Source organism: Hypanus sabinus, chromosome 2, assembly GCF_030144855.1.
Source record: "Hypanus sabinus isolate sHypSab1 chromosome 2, sHypSab1.hap1, whole genome shotgun sequence".
Classification (NCBI taxonomy): domain Eukaryota; kingdom Metazoa; phylum Chordata; class Chondrichthyes; order Myliobatiformes; family Dasyatidae; genus Hypanus; species Hypanus sabinus.
The window spans coordinates 75,615,051-75,635,226 of record NC_082707.1 but is presented as its reverse complement, the minus strand read 5'-3'; the positions used below and the strand labels follow the sequence as shown (position 1 = coordinate 75,635,226).

At 42.9% G+C, this 20,176-nt stretch overlaps 1 protein-coding gene across 1 annotated transcript in view; it reads right to left on the bottom strand.

Moving 5' to 3' along the window:
- Positions 1-20,176, bottom strand: part of LOC132404989 (protein SNORC-like) — a 60,712-nt gene that overhangs the window by 6,988 nt on the left and 33,548 nt on the right. Inside the window, exon 2 of the mRNA XM_059989652.1 lies at positions 18,869-19,042. Within this exon, the coding sequence (XP_059845635.1) occupies positions 18,869-19,042 (174 nt within the window). The remainder of the gene's footprint in view (positions 1-18,868; positions 19,043-20,176) is intronic.

Here is a 20,176-nt window from a genome sequence, read left to right as displayed (position 1 = left end):
ATTAAGAAAGCACAATAGCACCTTTACTTTCTTAGAAATCTTTGAAGATTTGGCATGTCATCTAAAACTCTGACAACATTGTATTGATGTGGTAGTGAGTACATTGACTGCGGCAGGGCCTGGTATGGAAACACCCATTCCCATGAATGGAAAAGCCTACAAAAGTAGTGGATACAGCCCAGTCCATCACGGATAAAGATGTCTTCACCATTCGGCACATCAACATGGAACATTGTCGTAAGAAAGCAGCATCTGTCATCAAGGATCCAACCGTCCAAGTCATGCTCTCTCCTCACTGCTGCCATCAGAAATAAAAGTTCAGAAGCCTAGGACTCACACCACCAGGTTCAGGAACAGTTATTACCCACAAACATCAAACACTTGAACCAAACAGAAAACTTCACTCAACTACACTTGCCCCATCATTGAAATGTTCCCACAAGCTGTTGACTCATTTTCAAGGACTCGTCATCTCATGTTCTTGATAATTAATGCTTATTTATTTATAATTATTTTATCTATATTTTTGTATTTTCACAGTTTGCTGTCTTTTGCACACCGGTTGAACATTCAAGTTGGTGTGGTCTTTCACAATGGTTATTATTCTATTATGGATTTATTCAGTATGCCCATAAGAAAATGAATCTGAAAGTTGTATACGGCAATATACAGTATATGTACTATGATAATAACTTTCCTTTGTATTTTGTATCTCTCCTGTTTCTGCTCGCCATAGCTGCTAAGCATCTCTTACTTTTTCTTAACCAGAGCTTCAATATCTCTCAAAAACCAAGGTTCCCTAAACCTGATATCCTTGCCTTTTATTCTGACAGGAGCATACAAACTCTATTCTCTCAAAATTTCACTTTTGAAGGCCTCCCACTACCAAGTACACATTTGCCAGCAAACAAACTCTCCTAATTCACACTTGCAAGATCCTTTCTGAAGGAATCAAAATTGACCTTTCTCCAATTTAGAATCTCAACCCAAGGACCAGACCTGCCTTTTTCCATAATCACCTTGAAACTAATGACATTGTGATCACTAGATGCAAAAATGTTCCCAAATACAAACATCTGTCCCTGTCTCCTTTCCTAATGGGAGGTTTAGTATTGCATTCACCCTAGTTGGGACTTATATGTACTGTTAAGGAAACTTTATCGAATACACTGATAAAGCAGAATGTATCATCAAGGATCTCCACCACCCAGGCCATGTTCCCTTCTTGCTACTGCCAATTAGAAAGCAAGTTCAGGAGCCTTAGGACTAATACACCAGGTTTGGGAACAGTTATTACCCCTTAACCATCAAGCTCTTGTGTAAATTCTCTTTTGTAAATTTTTCGGGTATTTCCTTTATCAGTGATAAATGGGAATCTTCTTCCATTTCCATCTGTAGCTGGGCATCAGCTAAGTCCACTTTGCTGAAGTGTTTCCCTCCAGAAAGGATTGCAAAGATACTCTCCATCCTGGGCAGAGGGTATTGGTATACTTTCAGCACTGTGTTGCTGGTGACTGTCAAGTCACCAGAGAACCTGACAGACACATTCTTCTTGGCTACTGAGGCTACCGGCATTGTGTACGGGCTCCATGAAACCTTGGAGCTATTTCCTTCAGCCTGCATGCGATCCAGTTCACTGGCTATATTCTTATGATTGACATATGGAACCAGACAGGCTTTGTAAAACTTGGATGTGGCATTTTCATTTAGCACTATTTTACTCTTGATATGTTTGAGTTTTCTAATGTCATCCTTGGATACTGCAGCGGCATCATCCACTACCTTTATTAATTTGTTTTCAGTTGACGATACTACAGGGAATGTGGCATGCTAATGGTGGATGGAACTGCAATCAACTTGTAGCTGTCACAGTGAATTATGGCCCTACAATGCCAAATCTTTTTACCATATATAAGTCCAATGTGACTTGTTGGTTGCTGTCTTTCACTGTTACAAATGTCATTCCTGCAGGAATCTTTTCCCCAGTATAAGTTCTTAGCTGAATATTTGAAGGCTTCAGTTCAGTATCTTTCAAATACAATTCAATCTCATTTTGTGAACTGACTGAAACAGTCAAGCCAGTGTCCAATTCCATTTTAATTAATTTGCTGTTCACATCTGGTGCAAGCCATATTGCTTGTCTATTGTTAGTTTTCACATAGTATATCTTAAGGCTACCTAGTTCTGTATCACTCCCATTAATATCAGATTTCTCTTCAACAGCATGCAGACTAGTGTTCTTTTTGAAACTGAAACTTGACCTTTTATCTTTTTCTCTTACCTGTGTGGACTATTTATTTTTGTCTGTCTAACATGTTCTTTGTATGTATCCTAGTTTGTTGTATTTCTGCAAGTTTTACCTTTAAATCTGCATTGGTCTGGTGTATGTGAGCCCTTGCCACAATAGTAACACAATTTGTTCATCTGGGCAGGTTTCTGTTTAGACGTTGCAATTTTGTTCACACTCACTTCATTCTCGACTGCAACTCAGTTTGCCTTTGTCTACTGTTTTCATTAATACAGCTGCTTCAACTGCTCTTTTAAATGTAAATTAGGAGCAGAAACTCAATGATCTCTCAGTGCAATATTAAGCCCTTCGCTGAACTGGCAATGCTCAGACAAAATGCTTCAATTTTGCCACCTAAGCTGAAAGGGACTACGTTGCATTTTAATTTCCAGGTATGAAATCTAAAGCATTCTGCAAACAACAATGGTTTTGGCTCTGAATATTCCAGCATTTACCTCAAACTTATCATCAAAGTGTATTTTGGCTGATTTTGTCGAAGCAGTCACATTTCTTAGCACACTATATGCTCTTCTACTGATTACACTTAACAAAATTGGCACTCGTTTCTCACTGTTTCAAGATACTGCCCAGTTCACTCAGGATGCATTAGCCAGTTATCCATTGTGCAATTGAACCTATCTTTCCGATGCAGCCAGCCATTTCCGTATCTTTTAAATTTATGATTATTGTTACCCAGAACTCACTGTTTATGAACCCATGAATTTTGTCCATTTTTTTTCCTCTTTTTAACTCAACCCTTTTTCTCTCCACTTGCGAAGACAGCATGCTGTGTTTTTTAAATTCGAAAGTCTCGCCTCACTTCAATGGGTAGGTAGTTGTCTCAGATTAGTTTAAAAACTTACTCATCACCAATGCTATGTTTTGTAAATCCAAAACATAAATCTAATTGAAAGGAAAACATGGAGTCAGGAATAACATGTCTACTTCACTCGGGCTTTAGTGAGACATGCCCTTATGATACGGAGGCATAATGACATATTCTTTTCATGTACTTTAACATATAACTCACAATGATTTAGGCAAACAAAGAATGCTTAATTCAACAATATGTTTACAATATTATGAATATTTTATTGAAATATTAAATTAATAACTATTATTATTATTGCTTTTTTACTTTTTGGATTTGCACAGTTTGTTGTCTTTTGCACATTGATTGCTTGTCCACCCTGTTGGGGATTGTTTTTGTAGCACCCTGGGAAAAGTTTCTCTGCTAATGTAATGGCCTTTCTGAAGAAGCAGTGTATGGGTTATGGTTAGAGATAACGGGTGCTTTGGATTGTGAACTGTCCAATGAAAGGAGCGTGTTTTCGAACAGTGTGCCTGACACCGAGGTGACCTGGGTCTTTCGTTCAGCAGGAGAACACCAACTTGTGCCCGTTAGACTGTTTCATTAAAATGGGCCCTTTTCGTTTTGCTCTTTCTTTACTAATCCTTTAGTCACTTTAAGAACTATCAAACTATTTTTAAGAATAAAAATCCCAGGTTAGGTAAAATATATTTACAGAAGACAAAAAAGGAAGGCGGGTTAGCATTACCTAATTTCAGATTTTACTATTGGGTAGTTAATATTAGATATTTGTTATGTTGGTTGAAAGATGGGGGTGGATCTTTCGGCCCTTGTTGGGTGAGTTTAGAAACTAAATCTGTATCGGCTTATGCTCTGGGTTCTATTTTAGGGACTTCTCTCCCCTTTGCTCTTTCTAAATTGCCGAAACGAATTGACAACCCGATAGTTAAACATACTTTGCGTATATGGTTTCAATTTCGGAGATTTTTTGGGTTGACTCAATTCGTTTTAAATAGTCCTATTGTATCTAATTGTTTTTTCCACCCTTCCATTATAGATCAAGTTTATTCGGCTTGGAAAACTAAGGGATTACTAAGATTTTCTGATTTATTTTTAGACAATTGTTTCATGTCTTTTGAGCAATTATCCAACAAATATAACTTGCCTAGATTTCTTTTTTTTAGATATTTACAGATTAGACATTTTTTAAGTTCTGTACTCCCTACGTTTCCAAATTTTGTGCCTTCAGATATTTTGGAGAGTTTATTTGAATTAGACCCTTTTCAAAAAGGGCTTATTTCAAAACTTTATAATATAATTATGAAGATACGTTCAGAGCCTCTTTATAAGACTAAAAAGGATTGGGAAAGAGAGCTTAGTCTTATTATTTCTAGTGAGAATTGGGATAGAATTCTTCAATTAGTTAATACATCATCATTATGTGCCAAACATTCATTAATACAATTTAAGGTCGTACATAGGGCCCATATGTCCAAGGATAAATTAGCTAATTTTTACTCTCATATTAGTCCTATTTGTGATAGATGTCAATCTGAAATTGCGTCTTTAACTCATATGTTTTGGTCTTGTTCATTTTTGGAGAAATATTGGAAAGATATTTTTGATATTATTTCTGCGGTTTTGAATATTGATTTACAACCTCATCCTATTACCGCAATTTTTGGTTTACCAATGTTAGACTCACTGCATTTATCTTCTTCCGCCCGTCGAATGATTGCATTTCTGACTCTGATGGCTAGAAGATCTATATTGTTGAATTGGAAGGAAATTGATCCTCCCACTGTATTTAATTGGTTCTCTCAAACTATGTTATGTTTAAATTTAGAAAAAATTAGAAGTGGTACTTTTGAGACTTCTATTAAATTTGAAAAGTTATGGAGACCATTTATTCAACATTTTCATATGATGTAATATGACCCTATTCCAAGTGCATTTGATTTTCCAGCTTTTAGCTTATGTATGTTGAGAGGACCGGAAGTGACAGCATTGATGAATACTTATTTTTGTGAGATATTATAAACAGCCCTTTTTTTTCCCTTTCTTTTTTCTGTTTTTTTATATCATATATTATGAAATATTTAGGCTTACCATGTTCATACATATATTTTATGGCTTATGTCTTGGTAAACTCATTTATATTGTAACTATTATGTATGTTTTTTTTCATATGTAATGGAATGTGTATGTTGGTAATTTCTTTATCAATATATCATTTGTATTCTGTCCATATTACTAATAATAATAAAAAGATTTAGAAAGAAAAAGAAAGAACTATCAAACTAAATCGTTTAAATGTATATGGTGTACTGTCTGTTATTTTGTGCTACTGATTTGTAACCAGATAACAAATCCTGCAGCATCCACACAAACAGGGGATCATGAGTGAGCTTACACCTCAATTTCAAATGTTTGGCAGGGCAAAAGATTGTCTTCCCTGAACTTCTGCACCCAGCAGAACCTGAGGGTGTTAATTGTAGGGTTATCGTTCGGGACTGATTTTGTTGTATGTTGTGTGATTGCCCTGATCATTGAACCAGTGGGTTGTGTGTTTAAGTCTGTGCTGAGCCATTGTCCGTTGAAGTGATTACAGTACATGGGTATGGATGCTGTTGGGGTTGAGTGGTGGTGTGAATCCATGGGTTTACTGGTAATGAATGTGTGCATGTTGAGTGGGGTAGATAATTGTACTCCTGGTGAATTGTTAATCCAACTTTTAAGTACTGTCAAAGCTGTAGGGAAAGTTACGATTGTGGGGCGGAGGTTTGATAAAATGGCAGGCACAGACTTTGTTTTAGTTCAGACTAGCGCTAATGTAATGGCAGGAGAACTGCCTGGTATTATTGAGGTCCCAGGAGAGCGGGGACTGTGGACTGTCGATACTTTCCAGGAAAAGGAGAGTGTAGGGGAGTGGGCTGAATTGAAGTCGAGTCTCCCATAGCTGCGGGCGGAGACTTCAAAGACAGGGTTCTCTCGTTTCTGCAGAACAAGGGGAAGGAGTGGTCTGATTTGGAACGTCTAATGAGTTCCTGTCCCCCAGTGGAGAGTGAGAATTCTTAGTTAGTATCAGCCCTTACCTCTCTGGCGAATAAATGGCCCAGTGCTGAAGCAGAGGGTCCTAGCTATCGGAAACTGAGAATGTTCCCTGGAATGAAGTCCACCCCCGAGGGGGAGGAGGAGAATGAGACTTGGGCCCAGCAGACCTCTCAGTTGTTAGATGAGTGGCAGTGCACTGATGTTGTAAAGAGACAGTGAGGGGTTCAGAGTTTGAGGGGGTGGGCTGCTGACGTTGTGAGAGCGGTGAAGTCCCAGTACCCTCTTGCCACTTACATGTCAGCACTGGAAAAATGCCCTTGGCACAACAGGAAGCCCAATGGAGCACATGACGGGGTTTCAGAACATGCGTCAGGAGAAGGGGGAGAAGCTTTCTGCCTACATCTTTCAGCAAGAGAGGCAGCTAAGTTGCTTGCATCGCAGAGGGGCCATTCAGGCAGCTGAGGGGGGTCAGTTAAGAATGAACCAAATAGTGACCAGGACCTGATCACTTGTGGTCTCTGACTGTCTCTAAGACACGCCCCCCCATTTGTTGAGCTGATCAGAGGAGGAGAGTGCGTCGGAGCCACAGGAGGGCTCTGTCAGCAGGGTATTGTCCTCGGTAGTAGCCCCCTGTGTTGAAGTGAACACAGATAGCTCAAACCCGGGAGCAGTAAAGCAGATTGTAGCAGAGTTGAGAACTGAGATATCCCGGTTGTTAGCAGCAGGTGTGACCGCCCCCTCTTGTATGATGGAACTGATAGGGAGGCAGGCCCCCTAAGGGATGGACTATGCATAGGGCTGCTAGTAACTGGGGTCCTGTGAGGGGAGTGGCTGATATTACCTGTTATAACTGTGGTGAAGAGGGACACTTCAAGCGGGAGTATGAACAATGGAAAACCCCTCAGAAAGTGAGCAGCCGGGTACCTAAGCAGAGAGAGCTGTTGGGAGACCCAGTGAGGGAGCAGCTTGGCATCTTGGGTGGAACACATTCCCAGCGATATACTGAGGAACACTCAAAAGCAAAAATCCCTATTCCTGAAGGCTTAGTGGGGCCAAGCTCCAGTGTATTGCTACGGATAGATGGTATTTATGCTGGAGCCATACTTGACACAGGGTGGCAGGTCACTTTGCTGTGCTGCTCTTTTACAACTGGTATCTGATGCATTTACCATGGACGCCATTCAGTGTACTAGATATTTGGGGTATTAGTGCGGGTGAATATCCGCATGATAGTTATTTGTCAGTGAGGCTGGAGGTTTCCGAAGCTGATGTTGGAGTGGCTGAGGTCCTTCATACACTACTGCCGGGTTTGTCTGGACCTCATTGAGAAGGTTGGCATTTCAATTCTTGTGGGGACCACCACTCCTATTGTGAAGAGGCTCATGGGAGCCTGCAAGGAGAAAGGTGGAGAGAGCTTCCTGAGAACGTTGTCCATCCGCCCGGTGTTTCAAGCTGCTTTTGAGGAAATGCGTGGCTGCATTGGGTCGAATAAGGAGTTTAGACAAGGGACTGTGTGGTTCACCCAGTCAAAGTCAATCGTGTTACAGCCCAGGGAAGTGGCAAGATTGATGGGAAACCCCACATTTCCCAGAATGCCTGAGGGCGAGACCCTCTTAGTCGATGTTCCGGTAGACCACGAAGAGGAATTGGGCTTACCTGCTGGGGTACTGGTAAGCCCCGAACGGCAGAAGCCCTCAGGTGAACAGGATTGCTGTGATTATCAGGAACACTATGAAGAGGGAGGTCACCTTCAAGCAGCACATCTCTTCCCGATGACGGTAATGTCTAGCATCCCTGTGAGACAAGCCGGAGAGAAACTACCTGTAAAGGGGGAAAAGTTGACTGCTGAGTCATTCAACTTTAGGGACTCCCCAATACCTGCGGGTTGGAAGAAGAGGATGATAGAGCAGTTGTTGATGCTGGAAAGTGTCTTTTCCACTGACGAATTTGATGTGGGTCGTTTCTAAAGCACTCGTCACACTATCCGGGTGACTGAGGACACCCCAGTCAGAGAAAGGTCACGGTGACTGGCACCTGCAGAGGTGGAAGATATTCAGCAGCATTTGTGAAAGTTGAAGGAACTGAGTCCAGAAGCCCCTTTGTGTCCCCAATAATGGGCCAGGAAGAAGAATGGGAAGGTACAGATGTGTGTGGACTATAGGACTCTGAAAAGACGCACCATCCCTGACCAAGTTACCGTCCAAAGGAGCAAAGATGCACTGGCTTGTCTGAGTGGTGTGAAGTGGTTCGGTGTGTTGGACTTGAGCAGTGGATATTACCAGATCCCGATGAGTGAGGCTGACAAAGAGAAAACGGGATTTATGTGTCCACTTGGATTCTTCCAGCTCAACAGAATGCTCCAGGGCAAATCAGGAGCCCCTGCAAATTTCCAGTGTGTCATGGAGAAATCGGTGGAATGTATGAACTTGCTTGAAGCATTGTTGTATCTGGATGACCTCACAGTGTCTGATTCCACCTTGGCGGAACATGAAGTGAGGCTACTGAAGGAGTTGGACCACCTGAAAGCTGAAGGGTTTAAACTTTCCCTGAACAAGTTCCAGTTCTTTAAGACATGCTATGTTGGGCCAGAGTCTCATGGGATGGAGTAGCTGCAGAAGCAGTGATCACATGGCCAAGGCCCCAGACTGTGAGCACTTAGCGCTTGTTCCTTGGGTTCTGTGGGTACTATCAGAGATTTGTGAAGGGCTATACGAAAGTGAGTCACCCTTTAAATCAGCTTCTGTGTGGTTACCCTCCCTTGTGGAAGAAAGGGAGGAGGACAAAAGGGGAGGAGGGTGAAGATTAGCCCTTTGGAGCCTTTTGGAGTGAGGTGGGATGCTAAATGTGAAAAGGCCTTTCAATCACTGAGGGAGATGCTGACACAGGTGCCGTGCTGGCTTTTGCAGACCCCCGATTGCTGTATGAACTACATACAGATACCAGCAGGGAGGGCTTAAGGGGTGTCCTATATCAGAATCAGGGCACCTGGTTGGAACCTGTTGCATTTGTCAGCTGGAGTCTGTCGCCCTCTGAGAAAAACTATCCCATGCACAAGTTGGAGTTTCTGGCATTGAAAAGGGCTGTGGTGAATAAGTTGAGTGACTACCTCTGTGGTGCCAAGTTTGAGGTGAGGACAAACAACAATCCCCTAACTTATAACTTGACCTCAGCAAAATTGGATGCCACAGACCATCAGTAGTTGGTGGCATTGTCTGCCTCTGAATTCAGCCTGAAGTCCGGCCGGGAAGTAGGAACATTGATGCTGATGTTTTGTCCCAATGTGTGTATGAAGGGCTGAACAGGGACAAAGAGTGGGAGAGTGTTCCTGCCCTGGGACTGAAAGCCATGTGCCAGTTTTCCATCACGGTGAAGGCACAGGAAAAGCAAGGGCAGGATGGAGTGGGAGATCAATTGAGAGCTTCTGATGGTGCCATTCCACAAGTTTACTGTAACCTGACTGCTTGAAAACAAATCAGTTACCGGAATTGAGTCCCTGGGAAGTGTCAGCTTCTCAGAGAGATGACCTGGGCATTGGTACCATTCTGTCAGCAGTCAAAAAGGGAGACCTGGCTCAGGCGGAGAAGATGAAATACCCACGGTGCCTGCATCACTGAGAGAATGGCCCAGATTAGAGATGAGGAACCAGATCCTATACCAGGTCACTTCGCCTCCGGACTGGCCTCGGCGTTCCCACCTGGTTCTGCCTGAGAAGTATCGGAGGATTGTGTTGAAGTCATGTCATGATGATTCTGGACATTTGGGGGTTGACAAGACTTACAGATTGCTCAGAGATCGGTTTTCCTGACCCCGAATGAAGCCAGAGGTTGAAGAATACCGCGAGTCGTGTATTCGATGCATACGGAGGAAGACGTTGCTGACGAGGGCCTCTCTGTTGTCCCACTTGCAGAGGACGGGGCCCTTTGACCTGATGTGTATGGATTTCCTGTCAAGAGAGCCAGATGCCAGCAACATGGTGAATGTCTTAGTCATCACGGATCACTTCACTAGATATGCGCAAGCTTTCCCTACCAAGTATCAGAGCGCATCCACGATGGCCAAGGTATTATAGAAGAAGGATTTCATTTATTATGGCCTCCCCAGGTGGATACATAGTGATCAGGGATGGAATTTCGAGAGTAGGCTCATACTGGGCATGTTTAGAGTCGAGATGTTAAGGACTTTGACTTATCACCCGCAGGGTGATCCCCGGCCCGAAAGGTTCAGTCAGACCTTGTTAGACATGCTTGGAACCTTGGAAATCAGCAAGAAGAACAGGTGGAGTCAACATATTAAACATCTGGATGCGAGGCGAGGTTCCCATTGGCCTTTGCTTTGGGACTGGTGAGGAAGAGCTACCACAGAAGACACTTCTGGAGTATGTGTCTGATATGAGAAGAGAGCCAAAAAAGGGCTTATGAATCAGCTGGGGTTGCAGCTGCCAAGCAGAATCAAGGAAATAAGTGGAGATGTAATCAAAAGGTTATGTTCTCCCAACACATTCTGGGAGACCGAGTCCTCATTACGAATTTGGGGCAACCTGGGAAGCTAAAGGTTGGCTGACCGCTGGGTGACTTCACCCTATGTAGTGGAGGGTCAGATGCTAAACGTACCAGCTTTCCGGGTGAAACCAGAGGATGGGAGTGGGCTTGTCAAGATTCTCCATCGGAACCACCTTCTGCCTCTGGGACAAGAGGTGCAGGTTGACCCAGAACCCGACCTGGAGCCTACATCTAGTAGGAGGACACTGCAGCCACACAGGGTAACTGAAGGACCAACAGCAGGAGAGATTAGACCAGCTCCCAACCCTGAATGGGATACCAAGTCAAGTCAACTTTTATTATCATTTCGACCATAACTGTTGGTACAGTGCATAGTAAAAATGAGACAATGTTTTTCAGGACCATGGTGTTACATGACACAGTACAAAAACTAGACTGAAGCTACATAAAAAACAACACAGAAAATAAACTACACTAGACTACAGACCTACACTGGACTGCATAAAGTGCACAAAACAGTGTAGGCATTACAATAAATAATAAACAGGACAGTAGGGCAAGGTGTCAGTCCAGGTTTCGGGTATTGAGGAGTCTGATAGCTTGGGGGAAGAAACTGTTACATAGTCTGGTCGTGAGAGCCCGAACGCCTTGGAGCCTTTTTCCAGACGGCAGGAGGGAGAAGAGAAGAGACTCAGAGGATGAGGTTATGGGGGTGTGGTACGTGCTGCATTTTGCTAACTCCTCACTGATTGAGGAAGAGATTCCCAACCCTTCTCATGCTGAGTCAGGTGAAGGGGTGGACAGACTTGGTTTCAGCGGGACCCTGCAAGGGTTGAAGTGGGGCTCAACCAAAGGACAGAGGAGTCCGAGTTGCAGGAGGGTGATAGAGTGATAGTCTCGCCATGTAGACCAGAAGTATCCCAATGAGTGTCAGAACCTGACGAAGTAGATGAGAGATTGCAGGGGTCTCATGAATCAGGAGGCCACTGGATAGCCTGGCCTATGTAGCACCGGGGCAACAGAGTGTGGCCCCTACCGCTTTGGAGAGCTATGTCATTGTCTTCTACACCTGGGTTGGACTTTGTGCTTTACACGAATGGTTGGCAAATCATCTCAATGTCATGAGGACATGACTAATTTTGGTGGTGGTGGGGGGAGAGTGTTTCACTGCTGTTGTAATGGTCTTGCTGTAGAAGCTGTGTTTGGGTTACGGTTAGAGATAATGGGTGCTTTGGAATGTGAGCCGTCCAATGAAGAGAGTCTGTGTTCGTGCTGTGTGCCTGACACCAGGGTGATCTGGGTCTTTTGTTCAGCGGAAGATGGAGATAGAAGACACAGGAGAGGAGAGATCATAGGAGTGGACTTGCAGTGAAGAGAGCAAGACTTGCAGAGAGCAAAGCCTGGGGAGCTCGATGGAGGACTGTCGAAGGGGAAACCGTGAGCTCCAACTTGTGCCCATTGGACTGTTTCAGTAAAATGTGTCCTTTTGCTTTTTCTTTACTAATCCTGTAGTCACATTAAGAAGTATAAAGCTAAATCGTTTAAATGTATATGGTATACTGTCTGTTATTTTGCAGTACTGATTTGTAACCGTGTAACAAATCCTGCAGCATTCACCCAAACAGGGGTCTCGGGTGAGTTTACAACTCAGTCTCAAAAGTTTGGCAGGGCAAGAGATTATCTTCCCTGGACTTCCGCACCCAACAGAACCTGAGGGTGTTAATTGTGGGGTTATCGTTCGGGACTGATTTTGTTGGATGCTGTGTGATTGCCCTGATCATTGAACCAGTGGGTTGTGTGTTTAAATCTGTGCTAAACTATTGTCCGTTAAAGTGATTACAGTACATGGGTATGGATGCTGTTGGGGTTGAGTGGTGGTGTGAATTCATGGGTTTACTGGTAATGAATGTGTGCGTGTTGAGTGGGGTAGATATTTGTACTCCTGATGAATTGTTAATTCAATTTTTAAGTACTGTCAAAGTACACCTCAATCTCACACGTTTGGCAGGGTGAGAGATTGTCCTCCCCAGACTTATGCAGCCAACTGAACCAGAGGGTTACATTTTTCATTGACTCTATGTGGTTTCTTGTATTTACCGTGAATGCCCGCAAGAAAATGAATCTGGGAGTTGTATGTGGTGACATAGACTTTATGTACTTCGTTAATGAATTTACTTAGAACTTTGAAATACTGTACATCATAAAAGCAAAAGAGAGGGCATACAATATGGCAAAGACTAGTGAAATGCTAGAACATTGGGAAACTTTTAAGAACCAGCAGAAGGCAACTAAAAAAGCTATAATGAGAGAAAAGATGAAATATGAACTAAGTATGCTCAACAAATGCAGTGAGTTGCAATCACCAAGTGCACTTGCTTGATTTACTGAGGCAGTGGGGTTTAAAATGAGCTCAGAGCCTTTCAGAACCTTCTAGCCGTTTGAATCATTGAGAGGAATCTTGCGCATAAAAGACAGGGGGTGGGGGTTGAAGGGGTTTATTCGAGCTGGAGGTTGCTAATTACTGATGTTCCAGAGATATGTGCTGGGACTTCTGACCTGGATGAAAATGTCAGTGGTTGGGTTACTAGGTTTGCAGCTGATGTAAAGATGGGTGGAGGTGTGGAGAGTGTAGAAGATTGGCTGCAGCGACTGGTTTACTGGCGCTGTCTCAGAAAGGAAAGGGAAGAAGAGGAGTGCAGTAGTGACAGAGGATTCCATAGTTATAGAAGCAGAGAGGAGATTCTGTGGACATGAAAGAGACATCCAGATGGTATGTTGCCTACCAGGTGTCAGAATCAGGGATGTCCCAATTTGGCTCCACAGCATTCTAAAGGGGAAGGGTGAACAGCTGGAATTCATGGTACATATTGGAACCAATGATATAGATAGGAAAAGGAGTGAGATCCTGAAGAGAGGGTATAGGGAGTTGGGCAGAAAACTGAAAAGCAGGACCTCCGCGGTTGTAGTCACTGGATTGCTGCCTGTGTCATGGGCCAGTGAGGGTATGAACGGGGTGATTTGGCAGATGAATGCAGTACTGAGAAATTAGTGCAGGGGGCAGAATTCCAGATTCCTGGATCATTGGGATCTCTTCAGGGGAAGATATGACCTGTACAAGAAGGACAGGTTACACCTGAACCTGAACGAGAACAATTTCCTTGCAGGCAGGTTTGCTAAAGGTGTTGGGCAGGGTTTAAAACTAATTTGACAGGAGGGTGGAAACCAGAGTGATAGAGCTGAGGATGTGGCAGTTGATATACAAGTAGATGCAGTGTGTAGTGGGTGTGTGCAGAAGGACAGGCTGATGATAGGGCTAAATTGCAGTCAGTGGGATGAGTTGAAGTGTCACATGAGGTCAAAATCAAAAAGTGTGAGGAATACTGGACTGTAGGTATTGTATTTGAATCCACACAATATACTGAATAAGCTGGGAAATTTTGTAACACATTTAGAGATTGGCAGGTATGACATTGCAGGCATCACTAGGTCAGGGCTGAAAGAATATGATAGTTGGGAGCTTAATATCCAAGGGTGCACATTGCATTGAAAGGACTGTTATGTAGGCAACGGAAGGCCTCTGTTAGTAAAAAAAAATGAAATCAAATCCTTTGGAAGAGGAATGATGTAGAAATATTGTGGGTTGAGTTAAGAAATTACAAATGTATGAATACTTTGGTGGGAGGTATATACAGGCCTCTGAAAAGTGACCAGGATATTGGCTACAAATTGCAATGGGAGGTAGAAAAGATATGTAAAAAGGACAATGTTATGAACATCATGGGGGATTTTAATATGTAGGTAGACTAGGAAAATTAGGTTGGTGCTGGATCCCAAGAGAGAGAAGTTATAGAACACCTATGAAGTGGTTTTTTAGAGCAGCTCGTGGTTCAGCCCACTCAGGGAATGCTGGACTGGTTGTTATGTAATGACACAGAAATAATTAAGGTAAAGGAACCCTTAGGAGGCAGTGATCATAATATGATAGAATTTAAAGCAATTAATGCAACGAGGGAGATCAAGGGAAATACAAAGTATGAGTGCTGGCTGCCTGCCTTTTGATCACTGATGGGATCACTCTGCTACTGGACCGGGGAGACTGCCTTTTCATCACTGGGGGATCACCCTGTTACTGGAGAGGGGAGACTGCCTTTTGATCGTCGACGGGATCACTTTGTTCCGGAGAGGGGAGACTGCCTTTTGATCATGGATGAGATCACCCTGCTACTGGAGAGGGGAGACTGCCTTTTGATCACTGGTGGGATCACTCTGCTACCGGAGAGGGGAGACTGCCTATTGATCACAGATGGGATCACCCTGCTACTGGAGAGGGGAGACTGCCTTTTGATCGTCGACGGGATCACTCTGCTACTGGAGAGTGGAGACTGCCTATTGATCACAGATGGGATCACCCTGATACTGGAGAGGGGAGACTGCCTTTTGATCACAGATGGGATCACCCTGATACTGGAGAGGGGAGACTGTCTTTTGATCACAGATGGGATCACCCTGATACTGGAGAGGGGAGACTGTCTTTTGATCACAGATGGGATCACCCTGATACTGGAGAGGGGAGACTGTCTTTTGATCGTCTACGGGATCACCCTGCTACTGGAGAGGGGAGACTGCCTATTGATCACAGATGGGATCACCCTGATACTGGAGAGGGGAGACTGTCTTTTGATCACTAGGAGATCGCTCTGCTACGGGAGAGGGGAGACTGTCTTTTGATCACTGGTGGGATCACTCTGCTACTGGAGAGGGGAGACTGCCTTTTGATCGTCGATGGGATCACTCTGCCACTGGAGAGGGGAGACTGTCTTTTGATCGCTGGTGGGATCACTCTGTAACCAGAGAGGGGAGACTGCCTTTTGATCACTGATGGGATCGTTTTGCTACTAGGGAGGGGAAACTGGTTTTAGATCACTGATGTGATTGCTCTGCTGCCCGAGACAGGTGCCTGTGTGACCTGTCACTCTGCCCAGAGAATGTTACCCAGGTTTTCTGCTTTTTGGATACGAACTTGTATCAATGGACTTTTTCAGTCTTACAGTTTTTTTTTAAATTCTGGTTTCTCGCTCAATCTTTCTAAATTTTTGTGTGTGGCAGGGTCAGGAGATTTGGGGGGGGGTCAATGTATCTGCTCCATTTTTGCTTGTTTTTGTGTGAGACAGAGGGATTTGAGGATTGATGATTGTGCTGCCATTCTTTCCTTTCCGTTAGACAAATCCGTTAGAATTCATTGAGGATACAACAGGCAGGGTAGGGTCAGTGGATGTTGTTTACTTGGATTATCAGAAGGCCTTTGACATGCTGCTTAATAAGATAAGAGCCCATGGTATTACAGGAAAGATATTAGCATGGATAGAAGATTGGCTGACCGGCAAGAATCAGTGTGGGAATAAAAAGGGGCCTTTTCCGGTTCTCTGCCAGTGAATAGTGGTGTTGCACAGGGGTTGGTGTTTGGATCACTTCTTTTCATGTTACATGTCAATGAACTGATTGATGGAATTATTGGCCTTGTGGCCAATTTTGTGCGATGATACAGAGATAGATGGAGGGGCATGTAGAATTGTAGAAGCAGACTTTCCGCAAAAGGACTTAGACAGATTGGGAAAATAGACAAATAAGAGGCAGATGGAATACAGTGAAGGGAAGTGTATGGTTATGCAATTGGTAGAAGGAATAAAAGTGAGAGCTATTTTTGAAATGACAAGAAAATTCAAAAATCAGAAGCGCAGAGGAACTTGGGGGTCCTCATGCAGGATTCCCCGAAGTTTAACCTGCATGTTTTGTCAGTGGTGAGGAAGGCAAATGCAATGTTTTCTTTCGTTTCAGGAGGACTAGAATACAAACGCAAGGAAGTAATGCTGAGGCTTTATGAGGCATTGGTCAGACCACACACAGTGTTGTAGGCAGTTTTTGGCCCTTAATTAAGAAAAGATGCGCTGGCATTGGAGAGAATCCAGAAGAAGTTCATAAGAATGATCCTTGGGATGAAAGGGTTGACATTCAAGAAGCATTTGATAGCTTTTGGCCTATATTCACTGGAATTTAGAAGAATGAGGGAAGATCTCATTGAAACATATCAAATATTGAAAGGCCCAGATAGAGTAGATGTAAGGAACTATGTTTCCTATAGCGGGAGTCCAGGAACAGAAGGCACAGCCTCAGAATAGAGGGACATCTAGTAACCTGGATATTTTAACCCAAACTTGAATTAAGAGATGAGGAGAGCTTTCTTTAGCCAGAGCACGGTTAAATTGTGGGATCCATTGCCATAGACAGCTATACAGGCCAAGTTTTTGAGTACATTTAAAGCAGAGGCTGACAGGTTCTTGATTAATCACAATGTCAAAGGTTATGGGGAGAAGGCAAGAGAATGGGGTTGAGAGGTATAATAAATCAGCCATGGTGGAATAGCAGAGCAGACTCGATGGGCCAAATGGTCTAATTCTGTTCTTTTGTCTTATGGCCTTGTGGTCTATACTAAAGCACCCTGACAGGATCATTGAAGTAGAAACCATCAGGTACAATTCAGAAGGCAGGTTAGGCTCTCAGCAAGTGATTAAATGGACTGGAACTTAATGAGAACACCAACAGTTGTTAACCAAACTAACTTCACTTTAGCTGGAAGATCGCCACCTGCTGGTCACTCTTCATTTACCACCAATTTGTTGTAACATATGGCCTTATATAGGGCTGGACTGTGAATTTACTTCCAAAGGACAAAGATAAATAAAAGTAATCAATGTTCTTTTGAATTAATTTTGTCCACTAACATCTTCACATAATTAAAAGTATCTTTAAATGATTTAATTTTCCCCTAAGTTAGCAATTATCTCAATTTTTAGCCCATTCAGAACATTTAGAAATACAGTACTCATTGTCCTATGCAGGTTTAGCAATTGGCTAAGCTTGGAATTATACTTTAGCCAGCTGTCAAAGTTTGCTTTTATTTTCATATCTTACATGATTTGTCCCAGTCTAAATCTATGTGGGTATTACAAAGGTCTTGTTACTGCACAGGACCAAGGGCACTTTGGATCAAGGAAGTATCAGGCTAGAAATGTATGCAATAAATTCCAAAAAGACATTACCAAATGGTGACTCAACCCTGATGTTATTCCAGATTTAGAATTCTTCAGGTATAACGTGGTCAATACATTTGGTGGTTAATGTGCAGAATTATTGATGCACCATTAATAACTCACTCTGAGACGTAAGGCGAGATATCGGCTTTTATTGTCTGGAAGAAGGAACCGGCAGTGAGTGACCACCATACTACATCCTGGAGACTGAGAGGCCGGGCTCAGGCCTCAGATCGCCTTTATACAGGGGTCTGTGGGAGGAGCCACAGGAGCAGTCAGCAGGGGGCGTGTCCAGACAGGTATATGTAGTTCACCACAATTATAATGGCAAATAAAGATAGGGAAATAAATGTTAATGTTTGAGCATTTGGTGCTGGGTGGCCAACATAGATCAATTTGGGTAAAGAGTGAGTTGCACTTGGTTAAGAATAGCGTTGAAACAGTGGGAGTGATACAATGGTGTGGATGGAGAGTTGAAACCATCCAGTACTGGAATCATCACCTCTGGAGAAAATAAAAGCAACAGAAACCAAGGCAAAATCAGAGCTGGAGTCAAGTGACTCTTAACTGTTACTCAACCAGTTCCTCAGTTGCAGAGCAGTTAGAGGAGGGCAATAAATATCAATATTGACATCCTATGAACAAGCAAATAAAACAATTACAAGACGTGTTTTTGTTGAAGCAATATAAGGTCAGGAACTTAGGCCCATGTAGGAGGTGATGAACATTTGCAGCTTAATTCAACCTGAGACCACACAGAGAAAGATTCTGATGAGAGGATAGAATAAGATGTTTGTTAAGCATACCTGAGAGGGCATTGACTGTGAGGCAGAGACTCTGTCCAAATGGTGAGTAGCAGAAATAATTTTTAATGAACAATCAATCTGGGAACTGGAATTCTGGGTAAAATAATTTGTCAACAGGTCAACAAAGTTATTTACCAAATCTCTTCATGTGCTGATCTCAGTCTGTTGGCTCTTCTGGCAACCCTCTGGCTCACCTTAAGTTGTTCAATATTTTAATCATAATACCTAATGGGAGCATCAAGTCGTTTGGTGTAGGTCCAGGTTCAAACTGCATTCCATTAGAACAGTCCATTTTAAAACCCAAACTCTATTTCACATTTTACCTTTCTCCACAGGTTCTGAGTCATCTGGATAATATCCATAGTCCGAGGTCACTGAACTATCCTCCAGATTGGGTCCAGGGGTGACAATCTCAACTGCACCTCCTCCTGAGGAGGTCTCCATGGCTTCACTGGATGGACCCAGGACTAGAGATTCCTGCATTTCAGATGCAAAACCTAGAAACAGAAAGATCTGCAGATAATGCCTGCTGTTTTATATATGCAATCTCCTCCCATCTTAAGCTTTCTGCAGGAGAAACTGATAATCGGAAGCCATCACCAATTTGGTCTCTGCAAAAGAGCTATGTGTACATTTTCTAATAATTCCAAAGATAACAATTATCTTTCTCTATGAAAAAAACAGGGTGCACAGATAGAAAATTTGCTCTCAAGAAATGCAGCCCTCATTGGAATGAATCAGGGCTAAAAGAAAGTAATGTTAAATCTGGTTGCATTACCATGCTTAAACCTCAGATCAACTCACTAGATAGAGATCCCCTTCAGTTTTCACACCTTCCTAACCTGGAAATAAATCACTCATCCTTCGTTATCACAGGGTCAAAATCCTGGAACTCCCTACTCTACAGAACCATTTGAGATTCTTCATTAGAGAAACTTCTGTAGTTCAAGAAATCAACACAAATAGATAGGGTAGGAAGAGCCCATACACCATTTGTGCCTTCATCAGTTAGGGCACTGCGTTTAATAACTGGGAATGTTTTATTAATTCTACAGCTGTATAAAACTTTGATTGGGCCACATTTGGAGAATTGTGTGCAGTTCTGGTCACTATACCATAGGAAAATTATCATGACACTGGAGAGAATGCAGAAGAGGACATTGCATGAATTAGATTGTTTTCTCTGGAGTATTCCAAATGAAGTATTCAAAATTACCAGAGGCTTAGAAAGAGTAAATATCATGCTCTTCCTCCCAGTACAGAAATGCTAAGTGCTAGAGGCCAAAGGTGAAAGAGGAAGTTTAAAGAAGATTCATGAGGCAATGTTTTTTTCACAAGGAATAGGAGGTGCCTGGATGGTAGAAGCAGATACAATAAGCAACATTAAAAAATGTGTTTAGACAGGCATACAAACAGGCTGGAAACAAAGTGATATAGTTCACATATGGTTAGGTGGCATTAGTTTAGAGTGGTGTCATTGTCTGCACAGGTATGATGGGCTGAAGACCTTGCTCTGTGTTCTTTTTAGAGCAGCTCATCACTCTCTTCTCAAGGGCAGTTAGGGATGTGCAATAAAAGTTAGCCTTGTCAGTAATGCCCAAACTGGAAAAATGAATTTAAAAAATAAGCAA